General features: G+C 42.7%; 2 protein-coding genes across 10 annotated transcripts in view; both read right to left on the reverse strand.

The window, feature by feature from the left end:
• The window catches only part of rabgap1l (RAB GTPase activating protein 1-like), a 90,072-nt gene extending 75,315 nt beyond the window's left edge, over positions 1 to 14,757 (reverse strand). The window contains exons 1-10 of one of the 2 annotated variants that reach the window (XM_040015054.1): positions 14,627 to 14,757; positions 9,350 to 9,576; positions 8,876 to 9,023; positions 7,068 to 7,272; positions 6,512 to 6,686; positions 5,535 to 5,692; positions 5,024 to 5,134; positions 4,448 to 4,514; positions 4,260 to 4,362; positions 2,718 to 2,884 (exon numbers count right to left, since the gene is read on the reverse strand). In XM_040015054.1, coding sequence (XP_039870988.1) covers positions 2,718 to 2,884; positions 4,260 to 4,362; positions 4,448 to 4,514; positions 5,024 to 5,134; positions 5,535 to 5,692; positions 6,512 to 6,686; positions 7,068 to 7,272; positions 8,876 to 9,023; positions 9,350 to 9,487 — 1,272 coding nt within the window. In that variant the 5' untranslated portion in view covers positions 9,488 to 9,576; positions 14,627 to 14,757. Of the gene's footprint in view, positions 1 to 2,717; positions 2,885 to 4,259; positions 4,363 to 4,447; positions 4,515 to 5,023; positions 5,135 to 5,534; positions 5,693 to 6,511; positions 6,687 to 7,067; positions 7,273 to 8,863; positions 9,024 to 9,349; positions 9,577 to 14,626 lie in introns of both variants that reach the window. The other variant, XM_040015053.1, reaches the window with a different exon arrangement.
• Positions 14,758 to 16,724: 1,967 nt separating this feature from the next.
• fam163ab (family with sequence similarity 163 member Ab) overlaps positions 16,725 to 24,534 on the reverse strand; it is a 37,909-nt gene continuing 30,099 nt past the window's right edge. For 2 of the 8 annotated variants that reach the window (XM_040015103.1, XM_040015102.1), the window contains exons 2-6: positions 20,360 to 20,411; positions 19,908 to 19,989; positions 19,808 to 19,829; positions 19,150 to 19,264; positions 16,725 to 18,801 (exon numbers count right to left, since the gene is read on the reverse strand). In XM_040015103.1, coding sequence (XP_039871037.1) covers positions 18,346 to 18,801; positions 19,150 to 19,242 — 549 coding nt within the window. In that variant the 5' untranslated portion in view covers positions 19,243 to 19,264; positions 19,808 to 19,829; positions 19,908 to 19,989; positions 20,360 to 20,411 and the 3' untranslated portion in view covers positions 16,725 to 18,345. Of the gene's footprint in view, positions 18,802 to 19,149; positions 19,708 to 19,807; positions 19,830 to 19,907; positions 19,990 to 20,359; positions 21,771 to 24,534 lie in introns of those variants that run through there. The other 6 variants (XM_040015106.1, XM_040015108.1, XM_040015105.1 and 3 more) reach the window with 6 other exon arrangements.

Here is a 24,534-nt window from a genome sequence, read left to right on the forward strand (position 1 = left end):
TGCGAGCGTGAGTGCCCCCACTCCACAGTCCCATCAATGAAGGAGAAAAAAATGTCCGGGACATTAAAGATCATGTTTCATTCATATTTTCAGCAAGATCATTTTAATTTCATGTTTTACAGTTTTTAAATAAATGAACAACGTTTGAGGACACTGCTATGGAAGCCCGTTTACGTCACTAAAAAAATAAAAAAAAAAATTCATTTTAAAAAAAATCGACTTTTTAACTCGAAATTTCGAGTTCGCTCTGCCAATCACTAATCTACGTGAATGAGGTCACTTTCTTGTTACCCGGAAGCACATGGCGCAGAGGAACGCGCACTCAAAACCGGGTCGCAACAAACTGGCTGTTTCGCGAGTGCGTTGGCTGTAACGCCGTGTGATTCCGCTAATAACACAAGGATCATTTTTGAAGCCAGGCTGAAAACACTCAGCAATCTGTGCATTCATGACTGGATGTAATACCGGTAGCTTAGCTGTAGCATTTGTAGCTGAGGGCTTCAGCTTCCGGGTAACGAGGAAATGACGTCAGTCACGTAGATTACAGATTGGCAGCGCTAACTCGAAATTTCAAGTTAATTAAATCGAAATTTCGAGTTATGGATCCTTTTTTTGTGGCGGAAACTTCCATACACTGCACAGTGAGTACTTTACTAATGATTCTTTTACTACCCATCTTCCTGCCAAAGGGTTCTGGTTCTGAAGGACTATACGGAGGTCCAGTTAGTGGATCGAGGCCTGTGGCAAAATCTTCAGTAAAGTCAATCATTGTAGATTTTTAATGTGTGTTAGGATCCTTATCTTGGTTTTAGGAGCCATCCATTTAAAACAGATCTGATTTTTACTTCCAGGACTTTAACTGAATTTAGGAAGTGAAAGGTTTCCCCAAAAACTTCCAGTTCACCTTCACTTGGCCACAGGACCTGCACAATTACAATTACAACCCTCTGATGCTGATTTTTTTTAAAGATGTAGACACAAATGTTTTTTACTGTTTGACTTCCACAGCAGTGGATCAATGCACCAGCACCCCTCCATGTCCAAGTTTCACACAAATTCTGACCCAAACCTGTTTGCATTCTACTGTAACGTTCACGTGCGCTCTCTGCTGATCGTTTAACTGCTGTAAATTGTTATTATTGCTTTCGGGGAGGAAAAGAAATTGTATAAATTTTAAAGTCTAGTATGGAACTCAATCTTGAACTAATCTTGGATTCGGCACAATCATCCAGCCTACAGCACGATGGTTTGCTGCCTGTTGTTTTAGTAAAGCACACACAGGAACTGACTCTTTGGTGTTTCAGATGCTCAATTTTCTTGGCAAAAACATGACAATAGGACTGCCTATTTTATATGCATGTCTATCACCTCTGATTGCCATCTTGTGCAAAAGCCTCCACACAATATTATCTTTTAATTAGCTCTTAACCACAGCACCAGTCCAACACTCTTCCATTTACTGAGGAGATAACTAGAGAGGCAATCAGGCAGACGAGTCAAACCGCTGCTGTTAATTACCCACGTGCACATAATGAGACACAGTCTCTGCTTAGCTCCCACAATCCCAGGCTTCCCCACACTCCGCTGCTTCGCCAGCTCCCCACGGCCCACTAAAAGTGATCCGCTTTTTAACAAGGGAGCAGAAGCTTGCAGCTTAACTGCAGCAAACGCTCAGACGGGAGCGCCTTTGTGGGCGGGAGGTGAGTGAAGATGCATTTTTTTTCCTTTTTTTAAACAAAGAAATGTCATTGGGAATTTCAGAGGGCAAAAATGTCTGAAACATTCCCCAACACCTCACACAGGAAGTGTGCAGCTCATCTTTAATCAGCGATGGCACCAACAAACCATGGTTCTGTTCCTTAGTTGCAATAAGATCAAATGAGATGAAACTTGGCAAAGTTGCTGTTAATTCAGCATTGAGAAGGTTGACAGTGTATCCAGACACGCACTACATATCACAGTCTACTGTATAATTTTACAGCACGGAGAGATCCGACACTTAAACTCTGATGTTCGTTATAGTCACGCAGTTATTAATAAGACAGGAAGACTACGCGTGGAGGAAAACTGTGAGCTGTTCAAGTGGAAAGAGTTAGCAGATGAAACATTAGTACCATTATAACACAGACCTTTAGCTTATTTGATCAGTGAAGGTGCGTTTTTCCCCTCAGTCTGACCACCTCCACTCCACTCATCCCCCGAGCTGCCATCCACTCAAACTGGGACATTATTTGAAATTCTAAGTGCATAAAATAATGTAAATAATGTGTCTAATACAAAAGGATAATAATAAAATCTCATCTTGAATACAGTTCAGCTACCTAACCCAACTATTACATACTGCCCTTAAAGTATCCGATCAAACAAACCCACGTCTCATGTTACGGAGCGGCTGTAGCTCAGGAGGGAGAGCAGATCATCTACTGATTGGAAGGTTGGTGGTTTGATCCCTGGCTGCTCCAGTCTGCATGCCAGAGTAACCTTGGGCAAGATACTGAAGTAATCAGATTAGCGTTTTCTGTTGAGCATTAATAAAGTGTAAAAAAAAAGTGCCTGTATGAAGTGTTTTGAGTGCTCGTGTAGAAAAGTGCCATACAAGAAGCAGTCCGTTCACATTTTACAGTCGGTCTGTCAGATAAGCTTTGACGTCATCTACACACTCTCCTGTTATAAGGAAACGAGCACATGTGGGAGGTTTTAAGTTTCAGTAAAGATACCTGTCGGAGTCTGAGGTAGAAAGTCTCACTGAAGGTCTTGCGGCTGAAGTACCAGAAGCGCTCGTTTGACGGATAGACCCTGACTACAGTTTCCAACAGGAAGCGAACTGGCTCCACCACTTCGGTCACCACCAGGTCCACCGCCACAGTCATAAAGACCTGTTTATCTGCAGGAAAAGCAAGCATGATGAGACACAAAGAGACACAGTCTCTTTCTTTGTTACAGCTACAGAGTTACAGGTGACATTTAAGGCGTGCGTACGATTGCCGGTCAGCTATAGTTCAGCTTTCAAAGCATTCAGCGCATCGGTGTGTTCTCATTGTTTTTAAATGGTAAACCAGGTACGTCACATCAGCTCCCCTTTCCCAGAAAACAGCAACTTCAGAAACAGTCAAATCTCACTCAATGAATCCAGACATGCACATGTGCTGGGCTCTACTGTGACGCAGACAATCCACACATCCTGCAGGGAGGCCACACCCCCTGGTGGATAAGCACTCCGAGTTCCCACCATGTCTGCAAGTTCAACTGTTCAGTGAAAAGTTTACACTACTAACTAAACCCAAAGCTTAACCAACCACTTCTAAACAGATGTTTCGATTTATGCGACAACATCTTCATAACAAAAAGCTCCAAATGAACAAATCACTTAATGTTTCCTGTTCTGGAGACAAAAGGACAACGAGGCCAGAGACGTAGCGTCACAGCAGGGAGGTTTTATTATTTGAATCACGCTGTAAAGGAGCCAAGTGCATTTCTTAACTAGCAGCAAAAGAAAGTTGAGCTATGGTTGATTAAGTCTCCTGACTGCACAGATTGTTATTAAAAGAAGTCCATAAGCCTCACGTGCACCGAGACTTCCACACCGTTACAAAATGCACGATAATGAGACGTTTCAAATACGATTTTCCTCTAATCTGTCTTTTTAAAGGGTCGGCACAGGGCTCCACACGTCACTAAAAATTAGCATAGAGCTAGATTGATGCTCAGCTGTACAGAGCTCATCTTCACTACCTCCATCAACATCAACTTGCATTAAAACCTGCAGGTTTCACTTGCAGGACAAGTCAGAAAGCTGCTTTTAATTGGATTTCTTGTGAGCGTCCAAAGCTCAGTTACCTCTGATGCGCGACACAATTTGTTTATGCGTCCACATGTAAAACATGCCAAGCCGTAGGTCACACGGCCAGCTTCCACACAGCACAGAATGGATTAAGGCAATTATCACACCCACTCCAGTGCGAGCGCTTTCCCAAATGTGACCTTGAGCTTTTAGCAGCCGCACCGACAGTAATGTATGGAAATAAATCCTGTTGCATTTGTATTTTTATTTTATACACATGTTTGTAAGGCTAGTAAACAGGTACTCGTGGGCTGTTATGCTGTTCGGCGTTTTCAGGGCAAGAATGCAAACGCAGCCCGGTTGTTGGCTTTGCAACATATAAAGTATCTCGGATCAGTGTTGAAACTTTATCCTCTACAAACTAAAACAGGTCACATCAAGCTAGAAGGAGAAAAGAAAGAAAAGGAGTAATAATAACCTTTAGGCGTGTCTTCATTCAGTGGTTGAAAGGCCGCCATGTTGGGGTTCCAAGTTCCTGTGATAATGTAGGCCTTCCCGTCAGAGCTCTTCCCCATCGATTCCTGCGTACGGATTAACTGGTGGATTATTTTCTTGTAACAATCTTCTGGTTTCACAGCGAGCCGAGTTAGAGTTTGTGCTACTCACCATCTCTAGTAGATGCATGTCACTGTTGCAGACTTTCTGTCCTGGACTCAGCAGCATCCCAAAACACCTGGAGGGAAGACGCAGGAAGTTCAATCCACAAATCAATATCAGCGAGCTGCACAGATGCAGCCTGCATTCAGTCTGCAGAGTCGAGACGGGCAAGAAACCGGGCGACGCAAACAGCTCAATGAGTCAAACTGCACTTTTACACGGTATGAAATGCTAAAGCTTAGTAACTCAGTAAGATGGTGTTGGTGAACAAACTCCAACAGCCAGAATTAAGAAAAGCTAGAACAGGAAACTACTTTCTATCATACACTGAATATTTGTGTAACTCCTGCCTGCTTTGACTATAACAGCGCACAGCTCCCCGACTGCTGCTCGCTGTCCCCCGGAGGACCCAGACAAGCATACATGACCATTTAAGGACGTCTCCTCACACTGGAGCTTAACCAATAAGACTTCCATAAAGTCTGTAATGCTGTTACTTATCCTGAAGTGACAGTGGACTAAAAGCTGAAGGCTAAGATTACATTTAAGGAGATCGGGGAATAAGTGCAGCGGGGTGCTGCTCACCTCTCGATGCCCAGCTCCTTGTTACACATCTGTTGGACTGAAACCACGACCTTCTTCTGGACCGACTGTCTCAGCTTGAAGTAGAACTTTTCTCTGTCCTTAGGCACGGGGCTGTAGGGAGCAAGAAGGATGAATTACTACACAAGTCCAGATGACTGCATGTGCAATAATGCTCATGTTAGTGCCATCTGTAAACTTATTTTCCTGATCTTTTCTCTGGGGAAATTATAATAATCTGAGCGTGATTGACAAAACATTACAAGTCCTCCGTTCAGTCTCTTCACTTCATCCCATCTCAGAAACCAGAAGACAGCATGACAATGAAAATTGATCTCTACGTGTAATAAGATGATTTAAGATTATCAGCTTTATGCTCTTTGCAGGTGAACAAGACCAGATAAAATACATTAAATCTTTCCCAACATCTCTGTCATCCTGACAGTCCTGTGATGAAGAAAGGAGAAATGCATGTATGAAATGCAAGTGTATTTCTGCACGTGTGATCATGTACTTGTAGTTGCCTTTGCCATCATCCTCTTTGATCTCCAATGTAACAGTGAAGGTATAGAGATCACCGTCAGGTGGACTGGACAGCGTCGTGTCTCTGATGTCTGCTGGTCGTGAGGAACGCCGAAAGGCCGTAGAGAAGCTGTACAAGATACGACTGACCTGGATGGACGAGGACAAGAGAAGATGGTCAGTGACGGAGGAAGCTTTGCAGGTAAAGATGATTAAAAAGACAGCATGAGTGATCACGTATGGATCAGCTACAGATATCAAATAAATAACTCTGTATACACAAATGAAGAGCCGAGCAAGAAAAAAGACAACAGCGCCCTCGGCTGGTTGAATAGTGTCAGTACTTCTAATTCCGTGGTATGTTTACATAAGAATACAGCACATATACAAAACACACAAACAAACAAAAACAAACAAAATATTTGTAATAACATGATTTCCTGTTCAGAGCACCTCTCAACTTGCACGGCTGCAAAAGCCCTAAAAATGTGCTGAACCTTCAGTCGTCCAGTGAAGTTCTTGTTTTAGAGTCTGTGTGTAGGTAGAACATGCAAACCACCTCCAAGCTGCTCGCGAAACCCTCGTCTGCAGCTTCTGGACAACACAAAAGGTCCAACAACCCAACATTCACACTTCTCTTTAAAGAGTACAGCGCTCACTTTTCCATTTTGTTACACTATGTGGGTAAATCACTGCAACACGACAACCCACACATCTCACAGCCGTTCTAAGACAGCCATAGTTTGTAGCCCAAAAATATGGAATATTATGAAATGGTCAAAAACCTTGCAGGCTGTAGGAAGAGTGCGTCAGTGTCTGTCTGTCAGTCAGTAAAGGTACAATATTATGTTGGTGTCTGCTCAAAACAGTCGTTTAATCAATTATTTCATTGGCTGCATCAACAGGAGGGTCTTTGTGGAGTAAAATACGTTTGATGCTGCAGTTTGTCACAAGAAGTAGAAAACTCACAGCCTCCTTGATGTGGCAGGAGAAAACATGAATCTGGAAGTCCTCCGAGCTCCGGTAACTCTCGGTGAAGGAAAAACAGTCACTTTCCACAGAGCCCTCTTGACCTCGAGCACAGAACAGCACCTTGTAGATCGGGAAGGAGGCAATCTCTATGCCTGTAGCCTGGTCCACAACCCTGGAGATTCACAATTCATTCTCAGACTTTCAGTGTAAAAGCACAGACTTATAAATATATTCATCTGTAATGTACTTCATTACTAGAAATACATTTATACCAAGTTCCATCTATCCCCCCCCCCCCCCCCCAACTTCCAGCCCCTGAAAGCCCACAGCAATTACAAACTGGTTGAAATTAATCATATTCTCCAAATTTAAAAAAAATAAATAAATAAAAGTATATATAGAGAAAAAGTGCTTTAAGCACATCTATTAAAACACTTCATGCTCCCTCTGATCAGGTCACTTCATCTGTGACTAAACAGGAGCGTCCTCTAACGAGTTTCATCACTAGGTCTAAGTTTCACTTCATCTCACTTATCTGTACAGTCTGGCTGACCTGACAGAGCCCTCAGGACCACAGGGGACATGCAGCGTGATGGGGATGGGGATGGCGCTTTCAGCTCGCAGGGTGGCCATGGCCCTCTGTGCCTCCGCCTCATTACGAGGGGCTTTGACCCAGGTGCAACCCAGGTAGGACAGCTTGTTGAACTGCACGCTGTCCTCCTCCAGGACCGTTGGGCTTTGTGGTGGTGGACATGCTTCTGTGAATGGACATGAAGGTTTTTGGTGTTTATTTTTCTGTTGACCCGTGTCAGTATAACAGCTGTTTCACTAGCATGTAAAAATAGCAGAGAGGAAACCACAAAAACACTGAGAAGTAGTAAAGATGAAAAGAAGGTGAGGAAGAGTGATACAGGAAGTTGTGGGGTGGGGGGGGTTCTTCTCTAAAAGGACTTAAACCGGAACTTTGAAACTCTGCAAACAGGAAGCAGAACAATGCAAGCTGCAGCTGGACTTCCACTGCTGAGTGGCTCTTATGCTACATCATGCAAACCAATTCCTCTTCGCTCCCTCTGCAGCTGTGCAGCTTCAGAATCACTGGCAGCTTGGAAAATGAACGAAACAATAAGAACAAAGTATGGATTTATGGGACTGAATATTGTTTTGTACGTGTAAGGTAGGTGTCAGTGAAGATGTTTAATGTGGCCCATCGGTTGGTCCCTGCACTCACTGGCTGCCAAAACATCAAGACATGCCAAAGCATGGAAATAATCCCGTGTGGTTTAGCTAAGGGAACGAGGAACCCAGCAGTCGTGAATGTTCTGCACTATAATCTGCACACTTTGAACATCACTGCCGTCCGTGAGCTTTTCACCACGGAGCTGGCAGGTTAAAAACCAGCCTGACGTTGTGTTCCAACAAGGACCTTTGTCAGCTAATGGCTGGAAGTGTAAACACTGCTTCAGAGCAGTGTTTGTTGAACCAAAGTATCAGTATCAAGGGTCAAAGTCTCAGAAGTGGCAACATCAGAAAGTTAAAAATATATATTTATAATAATATTTTAGCTTTCTAAATATATAAAACGTCACCTAAGTTGATATCTCTGCTTTGATTTACTTCTGTACTCATTGACCTCTCCTTAAGAGAGCATATTTAAGGTTAATAAACATTCATTTCTTTACTAACGAAAGTTTTTCTTTCCTCCATGTACAAAGCAAAATGTCCTTGCTAATGCACACATGGTTAAAGCAACATCAGAGTTCAGATAGCAGCCTTGCTAATCTGATATCATTAAAACTGGATGTGTGTGTTTACATATCTTTGTGGGGACCAACAATTGGAGGTTTACCATGCTCGTGGGGCCGACAGCCCTTATGGGGACAAAATTCTGGTAACACAAGTTTGAAGACATTTTTCAGACTCAAAATGTGTTTTTTGTGTCAGGGTTACAGTTAGGTTAGGGTTAGGCAGTCATGTTTGATGGTTAGGGTAGGCAGCTATGAATACACACACCTGTGTGTGTGCAGCACACAAATTAATGTTTTCAAAGCAAGAATGTGGAAACATTACTTCTTTTGTGCTGCAGCGTTTACAGCGAACAAACACTGAGTGTGTTCACATCACTGCAATAAATAATAATCACTGTCCCACGACGTTATAAAGATAAGCTTTACAGAACACGACGACCGTATACACCATCCATCCAGTAACAGTGACATTGGTACGTTTTGATTAAACAAGTTACCTTTCAGGAGAACACTGGAAATGTCCAAGTATCAGTGTTACTACAGTATATTATACACTTAACTTGATATCAATGCTTTGCGACTGGGAGAACGAAAAAAAACAGACCTGAATGTGTACCTGCAGGCTGGGTCTGTAGGACTCGGCTCTCTGGTTCCTTGTGCTTCTCCATCTTTTCCACATTGCTCTTCTCCACCTTCACTTCATCATCATCATCCAACACCTCCTCCATAGCTTTTTCCAGCTGTTCACTCCCATTCCAAGACATCTTAGTGAGAAAGAAGCAACACAGAATGTGAAAGTTTAAAGAGGAACAAGGAGAGATGAAAACAGGGTGGAGCAAAGGTGACTGACAAAAAGAGGTCTGTCTTTAACGGATTTAATCAGCTGACATCCACAGAATTACATACAAATGCAGGTGTAAACAGTCCCGATGAGTGGGGATAAAACTAATCAAACTGGTGATAACCCAGGCACAACAAAAAGCAGATTTGTAAAACCAGAAGGACAATGATGCTCAAATGTGCTCAGCTTTCAGGCAGCCAAAAAAAGAAATCGGTTAAATATGAAATTGCATCCATATGCGGTTCCGACCTTGAGTCTTGGTTTTCCCTCGGAGCCCTGCGGTGAGCCTGCAGAGCTGGACTGCACCAGAACAAACTCCTCACTAGTGACGGTGGCCACGGACTCAGTGGAGCTGCTGACTTTGCCCAGTGAGGAGTTGTCATCCATGGCTAGCTGCTTTCCTGAGGGCTGGCCAGGGAGAACAGGGTGAAGCTCTCCCCTTCCCTCCTGTGTGCCCAGCTCCAAAGGAAGGTATCCTGCATACACAACGAACAGAGCAACACAAGACCATTCAGATGCTCTTCTTACAGTTTGGTAAACAGCATTTAGATTTTGAAAGCCTGCGATGCATTTAAACACACAAGACAACACGAAACCAAATTTTGCAACCCCAAACATAAAGTTTCAAGACCCTAATCCAGGCACCTTATCATCTTTGACTTAATCCTTGCCTAGTAGTTTGGAAAATCTGTAAACTTAACCTCAGATCTGCAGTTGCTAAATTCCTAAGATTGTTTGCATGCCCTTGGGGTGTGATTAAAATCTCTTAAATCTCTCATGTGCCACTGAGAGCGTCGCTGACGGGCCAGGCTGGCAGCTGAACGGGCTCGTTGGGCTTTCCTTAATGTCCACATGTTTAAGACAAACATGCTGAACTCGGGCATCTTTATCATTCAGCCCCTTTCTTTCTTACTGCTGCACTACTACTCTGTCATAACCAAAGAAATTGACAGTCATCTCTAAACTACTTCCCTCACACCCTTTTATGGAGCAAACTTCATGGGCTCTTTCATTTGGCTGTGATTCAGCACAATTGAGTTTTTCCTGCCAACTAAACAACAGATTACTCTGGCTGGTGATTACTTATTGTTAGGCTAGCATTCGTTTCTATCCAATGCCCTTTTTACTTTGCATTTGTGGACACGTGTGTTAACCACAAGCACCCACAAACAGTCTGGACCTCTGTGCCAGCCCTGCATGTCACACCCTGGGAGTTGTTGAACAACACAAAGGAGCATGCCCCATGCAGAGCTCGTTGATATGCGGTTATATGCAAGCGGAGATAACACACTCGCATTCTTCAGCGCACAATTATGCTTGTGCAACTGTTTACATAAAAGGTAACACCTTCATTAGCAGTCAGGCCGAGCTGAAAAACAGCCGGTCACACTTGACTCCCAAAAAGGAAACTATTTTACTAATCAGTGAACCATTTACTCTATTATCTGCAGCTAAACAGCATAAAATTAATTAGTTTAAATATGCAACTGAAACTTTTCTCTGTTTTGTATAATTGTAACCTGCATGTGTTTTTCTGTATCATTTTAAACTTCATAAAGTTAGACGTCACCTTAGGCAAACCCAACACCAATGCATTGTTTAAATCTATTGTATCTAGCGGGGTTTTGCTGCATTTATGATGACACTGTGGGGCTCGGGGGCGAGGTGCAGGGTGGACCCAAGCCTTCAAATTGGCAAATGCACATCGTCAAAGTAATGAAAGAGGTTATTCATTCACACAGAGTGAAACGATTACATGCAGACAGAAGGCACTCATTCACGCTAACCCAGGCAAATTATATTCATACATGCATGTGCACACAGACACAAGCAAGCACTAGAAAAGCAACAGGGTCATGTGCTCCATTCAGACTTATTCAGTTACACAAAGCACAGACGACACTCCCATCGACTGGCTTACGGAAGTAGCTGCAATGAGGAGAACCAGTGAAACACAGACAGCACTGAGAAAGTTTGTCATTTATAGCAAAAGCCTCCTTTGCTTGTGTCGGACTTACTCATGCTGAATCACACACTATTAATCATCACTGTGCAAGTACAAATCTCCACGTTCCACACAAACAGTCGGGTATAGACAAAGCAGCACAGACTCTCCTGTATTTGTCAACAAAATCTTTTATAAATAAAACCAAACATTTAAGAAGCTTCTGAGGTTAAAAAAAAAAACAAAAAGCTTATGACTGTTGACTGATTTATCAATCATGACCCTAACTTTAGATCAGTAAGCCACTTGGTCATTTCAAACCTTACTTCCTACACATTGTGCCGTTTCTGCTCGGGCTGAAACGTCCCTTCCAGAAATCTGCACCCAGTCATTACCAGCCTGTTCAGCACTGTCCCGGATGATACCAACAACTGCCTGCATGGAAACTGTGAGTTGCCAGTGGGTTGGACAGACTGCGCCCACATGAGCTGGGCTCACCAGCCACAATATGTCTGTAAGGGTGAGTGAGGGCGCTCGCCCTGCTGCTCTATCGCAGATACAACATTCTTATCTACAGCGTGTGACCTGACCCCACGTCCTGGAGGATGGTGGACACAAACACTCGTGACACTTCATTTGAGGATTGGCTTCGTCTAATCCCAGCTCTTCCATGTGTTTTGGCATCTTTAGCTGCAGCTATCATTGCAACATGTCTCCATCGCATAACTTATTGTGTTTTAGACGACGTGGCCAACCCGCCGTCTGCTCCTTTGCCTCCTGTCATTGACAGAAAGATTAAGTGCCATAAGCGCGCTGAATGAACCTGCCATTGCACCACAGCAAACCTGTTAACCTGGTACAAAACATAATACATTGAAAGGGTTAGGTTAGGGTTACTATTTTAAGAGCAGATAAGCCGTGTTTCCTTTACGTGCAGTCATTTGCCTGCATCTACATTTCAGCCAGTGCACCTGTGTTATAATCAAGCATATAAAAACTGCTAACTGGGTACGTGTTGGACAGGTGTCTCGTGTCTGACCAGGTAGTCTCTTTCTAGGATTTGGGTGTGGCATTCACACTGACAAATAGTTCATTTCCCTGTATCCATGTTCCTGTAAGGCCAGCAGGGCAAACTGATTGATTTCATTGATACAAGTAACCAGAGCCAGGTCTGACATCTGAACATGACAGACATCTCCACACAGACAAAGACAAAATTAAGTTAAAGAGCTCTGAAGTTTGCTGGTGAATACAGCAGGCGTTTCGCCTCTTAGTGACACCTGACACCTGTCACTGAATCACTTCCCGTTAGGTCTGACACCACAGTTATTTTCATGCAACTTGTACGTTTTTGTTTATAGCACTTTCAAAATTACCTCAACCAGCACGTAGGACGTTCAGGGTTTCACACTTCAGTGTACCTTTGAGACAACATGTGCTGAACACTGTACATCACAACAACACATCAAGAGCTTTTTAGTAAAACTAAAAGGCCAATTGTTCCAGTTATACTGGTTAGCTTTCAGGGCCGCTGTGTTAACACACTTTTTAAAGTAAGCCAAAGAAACACCCTTGGTTTGAAGCCAGGGACAAAGCCCAGCCTGTCACTTGTTTATTCCAGTTTACTGTATGCTTTAACAGCCTACGCCAGTTAAAGCATACAGAAGCTTGATTGTTGTTAAATACTACCCGTTTTTCTCCATGTCAATAAAATTTTACAATCTTTTTATCACTGATTAATCTGACAGTTATCACGTTATACGTGTGTGCACGTACGTCCAAAAAGATTCTGTTACAGGTTGTCCTAGTTAAGTCTTTTCCCCATAAAGACTCCCATCTGATGACTCCACACATCCCACGTGGCAAATAAAAACCCCAAAATATTTTGTTAACTCCAACTGGGAATTACTCTGAATCTGAGGAACTATGTGCAGTTCCCCGGTACTCAGTAAAAGCGGCTTTATTGACTCGGACGACGGGACAATAACTTTGTATTTGAGGAAACAACACTTTTTACAGGAACACATGAAAAACGGACGTTTGTATCACAATAACAATGATGAAGTCCAGTCCCAGGAGACACGTGGATCTAGCTAAAAACAACAGAAAATAAAAATGCATATCAGGACGTGATAATCAGCTGCTTCACACAGCAGCACCCACGAGTTCAATGGTGAATCTGCAAAGAATTACAAACAAAGGCATTAGATGTCCTTTGTAGTAAAGAGCCCGGCTCTTTCCTTAATCATCCATTCTCTTCTGCTTATCCAATTCAGGGTTGTTGGGGAGGATGGAGCATAAAGACGGGGTCCACACTGGACAGGTCACCAGTGTGTCGCAGGACTGAGAGGCAGACGACCAGCTGCACTCACATTTAGAATCACCGATCAACCGAACCCCACCGAGTCCCTGTCTTTGGACTGTGGGAGGAAGCCAGAGTACCCGGGGAGAGACCCGTGCAGACACAGGGAGATCATGCAAAGTGTACACAGAAAGGCACCAGGGTTAGAACCTGGCTCTGCTGTGAGGCTGACCCCCATGCTACCGTGCTGCCTTTAATCAGAAAACACTGACACATCACTTCACTTGTTTTCCTCTCCAGCTGGCCACGAAACATGATATTCCTCTCATGCTGCCAACTAGAAAACAGCAGTATCATCGCACCTCCTCCCCGTGTTCTCTCACAGAGCAAACCCTTATCATTGACATCTTTTAAACCCCTAGCGCCATCTCACACATCCAGCTGCGGTTTGTGGATAAAGTCCTGCACGTCTCCTGCAGGCTGAACAGAACTGTACTGATGATGTCATCCTGGAGCTGATACACAGACAGGGGAACAGCTGCTGTGACACTACAGCAGCTGGGACCAAGTACAGACACATTAGTTTGAACACTTAGCTAAAGCTTTCTGAATAAGACACGTTCAGGTGTTGGCTCGGAGATCTTTGCACCGCCTTCACCTGGCAGTGTTTGTGGTTTGACACTCAGAAATGTTTTCTCCCGTGTTAAGGGGAAATTCTCTCGTTAATTACTGCAGTAAACTGTTACTGCTCCTCTCACCGATGATGACTACAGGCCCGTATCACCGCCACCGCAGGCTAGCTCGGCATACTTGGCAGCTTTCTTCTTCAAACAGCAGTTTAACGACAGCTGAACGACATCGACATGGCATTACGCCAGAAACGCATCTCGGCTGCTGTCAAACACACATTTGTAAAGCGAACAGATTTCCTTCACTAGCTAACTGAGCGCAAACGACAGGCGGGCTAACTTATCCACAGAGCCACTAACACCACGCTGACACTAACACAAACTTGTCACCAGCACAACTCGAGACAAGTAGCCAGTTGTCAAAAAGGTGAAGGCAGGGTTTACATTGCAGTACCTGTACGTGACAGGCTACATATAACAGCTAAAGCTAAGTTTGGCTAACGCTAACCAGCTCGAAGTCCAACACACTCAGACCACTACTCGGAGGGAAAATGAGGGGGGGGAGAAGGAAAGCGCCATTCGTGTAGTTTGTGAAGGTAAACGTGACAGTGCGATGATCACAAGTGTTGATAAGAGAGCTGTCAACTTACTTGTTTTGAGCCTCAGAGTTGCCTGCTGGAGTTGCAACGAAGATCGTGTGTGTTTGAGATGAATCACTCGGGATTCACTCGCTTTCCGGTTTGGAATTTTAGCGTTATCTCACGCATGCGCCGTGCTCCTATAGTCTGGCTGTAGTAAACTGTATATATTTATACGTCCTTCGTTCGTGTAAAATTGCCATATTACAAAAAATGAAAGCAAACATTTGTTTTTGTTAAACACGTGGTTACAATTGACTGAAACTGAGACTAAATAAAGACTTTGTTCTGCAAACTGATGACTTTATCTTGTAGTGGTTGTGTGCCTCATGACAATGATTACCCGGGGGTCAAACTTCATGTGGTCAGAGCGGCTCATGATTAAAAACGTTACTGAAAGCTTCATTTTCTTTTCTGCCCTTAAACCTTCGACTGATTCTGAGCTGAGCATGCATGAATAAATATATGATTATTTTTTTTAAGCAGCGATTGACTAAAAACATGCAATAATACACAGAAATACAATAAGCTAAGGTAAAAACAAAGTTTACACATAAAAGCGTTTCAATCCCGTTGAGGTCTATAGGCTCTATGTTTTTGTATCCAGGTATGTTTTCACTGCATTCAGTGTGTTTGGGGTCATAGTCATGCCCCAAAATGAAACTGCTGCCAATCAGATGCTTCTCAGAAAATGCTGCATGGTAACTTTTCCGAGTCCATAATTCCATCATTTTTATAAAAAGATGTGAACACAACTGGCTGAGATGTAGAGCGTCCAGCATGTTTTACAGATGGCTGTAGGCACTCACTGTTGTACCTCTCTCCTCTCCTGATCTCCAGATATACTGACAACAAGTATTTAGAACCAAAAATGTCAAAGTTGAATCCATCGCTCCATAAGACCTGTTGTGCTGAGTGATTTACAGTCCAGCTCTTGTGTAATTTGGTATATCTCAACCTTTCCTCACTCTTTCCCTTCCTTAAAAACAGCTTCTTGACTGTCGCCCTTCCACTGAGACCGTCTCCATCGAGGCTTCAGTGAACAGATGGATCGACTGAAGGGCCAGATGCATCTTTAAGGTCCTGTGTCAGGTCTTTTCAGGAATGTTTCCTATTGACTTGACGTGACTTTTGGATACTGCTCATCTGCTGTAGCTTTTGTAGATTCAACTAAAGAAATGTGAACAAAACTCTTTGCCAAGTCGTCTGTTCTGTGTAGATGCAACCCTGGTTCTTCCCCTGAGTCCTGTGGTCAGCTACAATAACTTCGTGAAAAAGCAGCCAGTGTCCAAAGAAAAATATTTTTTAAAAATTACAAGAAAGTCTGTCTCCTTTATCAGTCTCAGACTTAAATGAGCTGCTGGCACATCCGTCTCATTGGAGGGTCACTTTAGTGTCCAAGTGATACAAAACAAACAAGAAAACAGCCACAAATATTTCCCAAAATGTAGTGTTCATAGATTCATCGGTCCTCTCTTTCACACGTGGCAGCGCTTCGCACTCAACAACCAACAAATCCTCCCTAACAAAAAAAAAAGGCACTTGCATTAGATTTCTTCACGTCAATATACAGGCGACACCCCTGCCTTATATGAAAAGAAACTTTTGTATATATATTTAAGATTCAAGAGCTTTATTGTCAATACAGCAGTATGGACAGTATACAGAGTACTGAAATTCTGCTTCACCCTAAGCCCCCCATGGTGCATTTATAAGTATATAAAAATATATCCCCAAGAGATATAAAACTAGAAAATACAAATAAATAACGTGCTGAATGTTGGTAAAGTAAGGGATAAAAGGTACTAATGACTAACTATACAATAATATACAATACTATAATGATAACTATACAATATTAACTGCACGATAAACAAAGACAGGACAGAGACAAAGTGCGCAGTGGTTTTGAAAACCAGGTTCAAATTATTGGCAGGATATTATAGACGAGACATGACAAAGACAAGCAAGATGTGCAAATGTAGCACAGTTTAGATGTGTGTTCAGTAACTAACTAATAATGTGTGTGTGTGTGTGTGTGTGTGTGTGTGTGTGTGTGTGTGTGTGTGTAGTCTTGTGAATAACCACACAAAAAGTCCATTTAAGCAGTTACAAATCTTTTATTTGTCAAAAGTTAACACCATTAAATAACACCGTTTTTGTATTCATTTGTGTTTTAACCACATCTCTAAAAATCATTTTCTTTAATATTTTTCAAAGATTACTGGTTAAGTAAAGAGTAAAATAGATAGCAGGTAATACAATGTCTAAATAATTGAATAATGACAAGAAAACTATCGTAGCGGCAGCGACATGTCCACGTCGTTCAGCTCATTCCACCGACTGAAACCTCTGTACATTAACTGTTAGTTCTTTATTTGCTCGTGTTAGTTAATCTGGAGAAAACCAATTCTTTCAGAAGCTTGAATATGCACAGCATAATAATGGCACTGCAGTTAAAATTGATTTAATTATGAAAAAGTAATTAAGAAGCTGGTAATAAAGTCTGATTATGCACGGCTGGAGGAGAGGTTAGAAAAGTGCATCTGATTTTGTTCCTAAATACTTGGATCTCTCCAACATTCTCACACAAATCCCAAAAGTTTCTTGCTCTGCTTATTCAGGCCTCTGACTCCTGCTGTACACACAGATATCAAAACAACAACAGCAAATATTATCGCAAGCAACACAGCATCATGTAGAAAAGGAGCACTGTGAAAGGACGTACGCACACCTTCTCACCACACAGGGGAAAAACAACATGAATGTCAATGACTGTGGATATTTGCATCATTCTGAGAGCAGTGCTGGAGCACAGGAAGAGTGCGTAGACAAAACAGCACGAATCAGTAAATCACTCTTTAAACACCCAGCGTGCATCGCTCCCCCTCTGTCACCAACGTTTTCTGGTTACTATTTACATTTCAAACTTTTTGCATTTCTGTCAGTAAAGAGAATTTCATTCAGTTCATTTCAAGTGTCCCACTGCTGCATTCGGGGGGCTCAGGCATCCTTTGTTCGTTCACAGGTTTCCACATCAGAGGGCAAGCTCGAGCTTTAATGCTGCCGCCGTTTCTAAATGCTCACAGCGTGTCTATCTACACGTGCCTCACCAGCACACCTCACTGCTGGGCACAGCAATCCCAATATTACCCCCTTCACAATATCACTGATGACATGAAACTCGCTGAAAGGAGATGAAGAGCTGCGGTAGTTTGCATAGAGAAATCTCCAGTCGTCCAGCCTCCTCAACGTTACCTGAACGCCTCCCAGGACTACACGGGGCATCGTGTTTTGCGATTGTGATAAAATTGCTTCATACTTGCTACTTACCTCTTTATATTACTTCATGGCAGTCACTGGGAAGATATGTAGCATGAAAAAAATTATCCCACAACTTATCCATAATAGCCCTCGGTCGGTAAAGACACGGAAACAGTCGACAGTGAAGGAGTGTGTAAGCGTTTAGCCACACCCTTAATTCAGGGTTCAGGGACTTTAATCTACTGTGAATCGCAGAATTACTACTTTCTGAGTGAGCATGAAAATGTACAATTTAAGAGTATAAAGGAAGGAACTCTTTAGAGTCAGTTTCATCTTCTCAGCGAACAAACGGGATAAAGGAATCTCCACAAACAGCCTGCCTTTGTTTTTGTTTAGTGGTTGTGTTAGTGGTGGTGCTGGTGTGTGTAAGGGAACACAGGGGAATCTGTGTGTGTAAAGGTCAAAGGTCAAGGAGGAATTTTCTTTTTTTTTCTTCTTTTTTTCGTTACAGAGGAGGGGGTGGTCACACTTCGGTGCTGATGGCGCAGGGTGTTGGTGTAGAATTCAGGGGGCCGCCCTCGCTGCGTCTCCCTCAGCAGGGAGCCTCGGACCGCGGGCAACGGCATCGACAGCGCCTGGTTGTCATAGTGCGTGGGCATGTAGGTGATGCGCTCGCCACCGTTGCGCATTTCATCTGTAGTGCGGATGTAAAAGGGCGAGTCGTAGGGTGAGCAGGTGGGACAGTAGCTGCGTCGCCCCCTGGTGGTTTTGGTGGGTTTGTAGGATTTGGGCGGCACCGGTGGCGACAGGGACAGCGGGGTGACGATGGGTCCGTCCAGGCCTGAGACACTGCAGGCGTTGCAGGCAAAGTGTTGCTGAGAGATGGAGGCGCTGTCAGACCCATTCTTCTTGCAGCAGTAGTACTGCAGAGAGAGAAGAAGGCGTTGCTGTGGCTAAACTCAGGTTTTCTGACAAATAAACATACACTGAAGAAGCCACCGGGATGCTCCCAGTAATAATTTCCTTTCAGTACAACTTCAACTGTTTCCTGTGTGGATTCAATCTATAGTGTGGCTCGACAACACTGCGTCTGTTACAGAGTCCAAAAATCCTATTTTTCAAAGACAAATGAATGCCTCATCTTCCGAGTCCTTTTTTGTGTCCTTTTATAAAGATATTGGGGCTAATTTCTATATTTCTTAAAGAAAGCCAACTCCACTGAGAACCAGACAGGATGAACTATACAGTATAGTAAAGTAGTATAAACATACCTGGAGTCTACAATAACACAGCACGGCTATGATACACAGAAGTATCACTGTGGCCAGTATTCCTCCGGTTATGACAACAGTTCCAGCTGTCATCCGACCAGCTCTCCATCAAACTCTGAGACAGGAAATGCATTTAGAAAGAGCTTTCTCACTGCTGACCCGATATGAAGCGTGAAGTCATGCAAGTGTAAGGCTGTTCAACCTCTTCCAACAGTATAATAAACAGTGAGGTCTATCATTCGTTGGGCAACGACACATTTGTGGATTCTCTACGTCTGAAATTCAAGTGTTCACCTTTAAATCAATTTATTTACTCAAAGTATGAACATACAACTTTAAATTAGGATATTTACAACTACAAGAAAACGTAACGGACAATAACGTGCACAGACGTATAGAAATGAAGTCCTAAAATTAGTATATTCATCAACAAAGTCCAGTGTTTTGAAGCTAAAATGATTATTTTACTTTGTGCAAGTATTAAAATCGAAGCAACTTTGACATAACTTCGTGTAACTTTGTACAGAAACTCAACGCCAAATGCACCAATCCAATTAGCTGAGACAGAGTGGGAGAATTTTATGTCAACAACATAAAATTATTTGGATTGTGGCAAACGTGATATTACAATCACACGTACATGTGTTGATATACTCACGTTCAGCAAAGCTGCTTAACACCTGAAAGGAGACAAATAATAATATCAGACAGACGGACGGACGGACGGTGAGACAGACAGACAGACAGATCAAACTTACATCAGAAGAGTGTTTGAAATGGTTAAAATCAGGTCAAAGGTGAGGGCTCACTTTATCTCACAGGCCTGCTGTATGAACATCTCTGAGGAGACAGAGACAGAAATGTTAATTGTAGTAACTGTTTTCTTCCACAAGATGGTACCAAGAGTACAATAAAGCTCTCACAGGGGACAGTGGCTTGTTACAATTAACAGGCCCTACGGAATGACTACAGTCACTACGAGTGAAGAAGAAGAAGAAGAAGAGGGGAAAACAAAGCAGAAAAGAAGGTAAGAAAACTTCATTGTTCTATCAGAAAAACACAAATATTAACAAGAATAACAGCAAATAATGTAAAGTGGCAAATACTCCTGCAAACATCAAAGATTATTTGTTTACTGCTACAACAGATAAAAACGGTTCAATAAACTCAAATACATATGATCGCATTATAACTGTGTCCCCCTCTTTACCTTCTACCGATCAATAGTTCAGTTCTTCTCAGGCGAAATGTTCAGTTTCACTCTAAACAGCCAGAGAGACAAAAATGAGAAGAGCACTGATGTTTGTACACATCAAAGTCTAAATCGTCACACACATCTTCTCTCTTATCCACACTGGAAAGCACACACACACGCCCACACACACACGCCCACACACACACACACACACACACGCACACACACACACACACACACACACACACACACACACACACACACACACACAGCATTATGGGATAGCAGCAGTAAAAGTGATTTAGCAGCGAGGGCCTCGACTGGTCGGGGTTTGGGTCTGCAGCCTGAGGCAGGTCCAGGTGAAGTAAAATCTATGCCTGCTGATAAAAACATGTCCATCCTGTGAGACGGGTGGAGGCAGGAGATGTTGGTGAAGGGAGAGACAGGAATGCTTTAATGAATTTAAAAAGAATACAGATATGCTACTCGTGCTACGCTCGTGCATGACACCCAGAATTACTCCTGACAATTCTGCTGTTTGACAGGCGAGTGGATTTATGTGTTTGTTTTTCCTGTAAATGTAATATGACAAATCATTCTCCTCAGTGCACTTTAACAGAGGTGCAGATAACAGTTAGCTCACTGGTGTCTCATTCATCAGACTTGTTTTTGCATCACATGCTGCATATGCCAGAAGACTAATGCAGAGACTCAGATCTGAAGATCATTTAGGTCGTGTCTTCACCCTGGTCTCAGTGTTCCTAATAATAATAATAATAATAATATAACAACAACAACGAGTATGTGTTAGCCCCTGTAGGGAAATTACTCCTCTGCATTTAACCCATTCACCCAGTGAAGCAGTGGGCAGCCACCAGTGCAGCACCCGGGGAGCAGTGTGTAGGGACGGTACCTTGCTCAGGGGTACCTCAGGTATCCGTTCAGTGGGTTCAACCCCCCCCGACCTTCCGATCATGGGGCAACCACTTTACCTACTGAGCTATCCCTGCTCCCTGTTTCTCTCTACTGTCGTAATTAAGGTTAAAAAGCACAAAAAGGTGTAAGCAGGTATGTTTAACCCTTTAAAGCCTGAATCATGAAATAATAACCAGAATACAGCGTTCCCTCGCTATGAAGCGGTTCACCTTTCACGGCCTCGCTGTTTTGGTCATTTTTTTATGTGCAATTTTGAAGGCTTTTTTGCGTCCTGATTGGCTGTAGACCACTGTCAATCAATCTCCTCCGTGCCGTGTCTCCTGTACAGCACAGAATGCGTTCAGCTTGTCAAATTGACATAAATCTTCCATCGCTAGCAGCGTGACTCTTTAGTGCTGTACTGTATGTTTGTAAGTTTTCTCCCCAACAAACACAACAATGCAGATGAAACGTTTTGCACCGTCAAAGGCTCCTGCAGTAGCACCCAAAAGGCAGAGGAAGTTGCTAACCATCGCACAAAAAGTTGGACTTCTGGACATCCTAAAGGAAGGTAGAAGTTACCACATTTTTTTGGATTATAAGGCGCATTAAGCGAAATAAAACAGTCAGAGAAGTCAAACTTTACTCAACTCATTCTTCTTGCTTCCTCTACTTCTGTACCATTGATTCATTAATGATTCATTAATGTTGAATTCTCTGGCAGCTGCTCTGTTCCCGTGTTGTTGGCCTGAAAACAGGGTTTGATCTTTGGCTTCATTCTATAATCCTGGACTTATTATTCTACGAAGGTTTGAACTTTGAGAGTTTAAACACGAGATAAAGTGTGAAAATGTTCATGTCTGTCTGAGAAAAGTGTATAAAGTGTGTAGTGATGGGTTTGACAGCCTTAAAACATCTATAATCATTGTAAAAAAACAGAGCTGTCACCTATCACGGGTTATTTTAAGAACATAACTCCCGCGATACACGAGGGGCCGCTGTACTTTTTTAAAGTGGAGCGTTTACCTCCGCCAGTCTTTAAATGGTTTTAAATTCAATATTTATTTGCGTTTGCAAGTTTTAATTTCCTATATCTGACATTTTTCTTTTCCAATTTATATCTTTAAAATGTATTGGGCAGGTTATTTAAAAAAAAAAAATCGCACTGATGATGTAGAAGTCTCACAAACTCAAAAAACATTGACAACAACAAAACTTCATGTAACGAATATGATACAGCAGTGGTTGTGGCTGCTTTTGACGACAGGTGGATGTTCTTTTATCTCAGCTCAGCATTTATTGTCCTCAAAGACATTAAAGAGGAAATTCAGGCTTTTCAGTCTACAGGAAAACGGCTTTCTGAGCAGGCCTTTGTAAACACTCTCCAGGTGAGTGCCCTGCAGAACCAGGCTCAGGGAGGGGCGGGGCCATCTGCTGCGACCGGTTGGGGTGAGAGAAGGAAGACAGGATAAAGACATGATGTGGAAGAGAGCCAGACGGTAAATGTGCACTCTTGGTACATTTACATTACATTTTTTTAATTTTTCTTAAAGGAGAGTAAAATTAAGGCTACCCCAAACTGAGTGATGTCCCTGGGTCCACAGCCATGCTTTAAGCACAGCCACATGAGCCAGTAATTAGCTGATGATTAGTTGGCCAATTTAATCTTTAAAACAATTTAAGTAATTGGCCTATGATAATAAATTCCAAGAAAGAAATGAACATTTTTACAACTCGTCCACACATCCTCAGAATTTTTACATCATTTTCTCTCCCAGCTGTCATAGGACAAGAGGCAGGGAACATGGCAGACAGGTCACCAGTCTGTGACAGGCCAACGCTTACGGCAAAGAGACATTTGTGGCCGCTGGATAAACTGCCTCAGATCTCGGTGCCGTGTCTGGCAGTACTGTCGGACTGTTGTCTGACTGACAACAAAAGCAATGTAACGGTCTTTTGCATTTGATGCTTTGTTGAGCTGTATTGTCCAGATTTTGCTCTTTTGCACCATCTGGTGGTGAACTGTGTAGGGTACATCTGGGTGCAATTTGGGTCTCCACCCAGCTACTTTTTTGCAAGTGCACATGGTGTCTGCATGCTGCAGCTCGCGCTTAGCTCCACACATGGAGAAAGTAATGTTCAAAGTTAGATAAAGAGAAGAAATAAGTGAGAAAAAAAGATGGAGAATAAGATAATAAGGCCATGACGGACTATTTAGCCCCCCTGGATGTCAGCTCACGAGGTTTGTGTACTTTAAATGTTTTATTTTCTGTGATTAAGGACTTTTGATTGATTGACACCAAGTACAAGAGTGCATTTTGATGTGATGTTTTTGTATTATTGTTTTCATCCGTGAGCAGTTCTCACAGGTTGTCAAGACCATAAAAACCCTGTTTTATAACTCTACATCGTGCCTATGTCAATCCTTCAGGGTACTTCAAGCAGTCCTGTGTGGAGTCTGAGTTTTCAAAAAGTTTAAACGTTAGAACGTTTAGAAATACACAATTAAACAACTCAGGAATATTTAAACAGAAATCCTTTTTTCGTATTATCACTTATCACAAGTAACAGGCACAAAAAGGTCAAGTTTATTTCTATAGCACGTTACCAACAGGCCATGCTGCACAAAGTGCTTAACAACGTAAAATGCCACTAAACTAAATAGAATGCACAACAATGATGCAGTAAAATAAATAAATAAATAAAATGAGTCAATAAAAACAACAACAATGGCTGTTAAAAGCAAAATGTCCAACCCTGACCCCGTGGCGTGAGGAGATAGTGGACCCAAATGCAGGTGCGGAGGCGAGAACGGTGATAACAAAAGGCACGTTTTAATGTAAGGTGAGCACGGAAAGCAGGAATTATAAACACAAACAGAAAACCATCATTCAAAGAGTTTAACTTAAACCAAAAAACACAAACAGTGCTGTGACAAAAAAAAAGCCCACACATACTAGAAAAAAGAAAAACGCAATAGCTCCACAGGTGTGCTGCTCGAGTGATAATATACACCGGCTAGAGCTGGGCCACATCATACCGTTCATGGTAATACCGGTGTAATGTTAGGCAATGATAAAAAAAAAAAAAAAAAAATATGGCGATAGAATATGGGTAAAACACACGTGCGCAGTGCCTTTGTTTGCATACGCACATGGTGGAAAAAGCATGGCGGCGACGCAGAACGAGAAGAGCGAAAGCGGATCGTTGAATGAAACAGATGAATCTGAACTGGTTTGTAAAAATGCTGCAGCTTCACTGGTGTGGAACTGGTT

Source organism: Simochromis diagramma, unplaced genomic scaffold (genome assembly GCF_900408965.1).
Source record: "Simochromis diagramma unplaced genomic scaffold, fSimDia1.1 OVJJ01000453.1, whole genome shotgun sequence".
NCBI lineage: Eukaryota > Metazoa > Chordata > Actinopteri > Cichliformes > Cichlidae > Simochromis > Simochromis diagramma.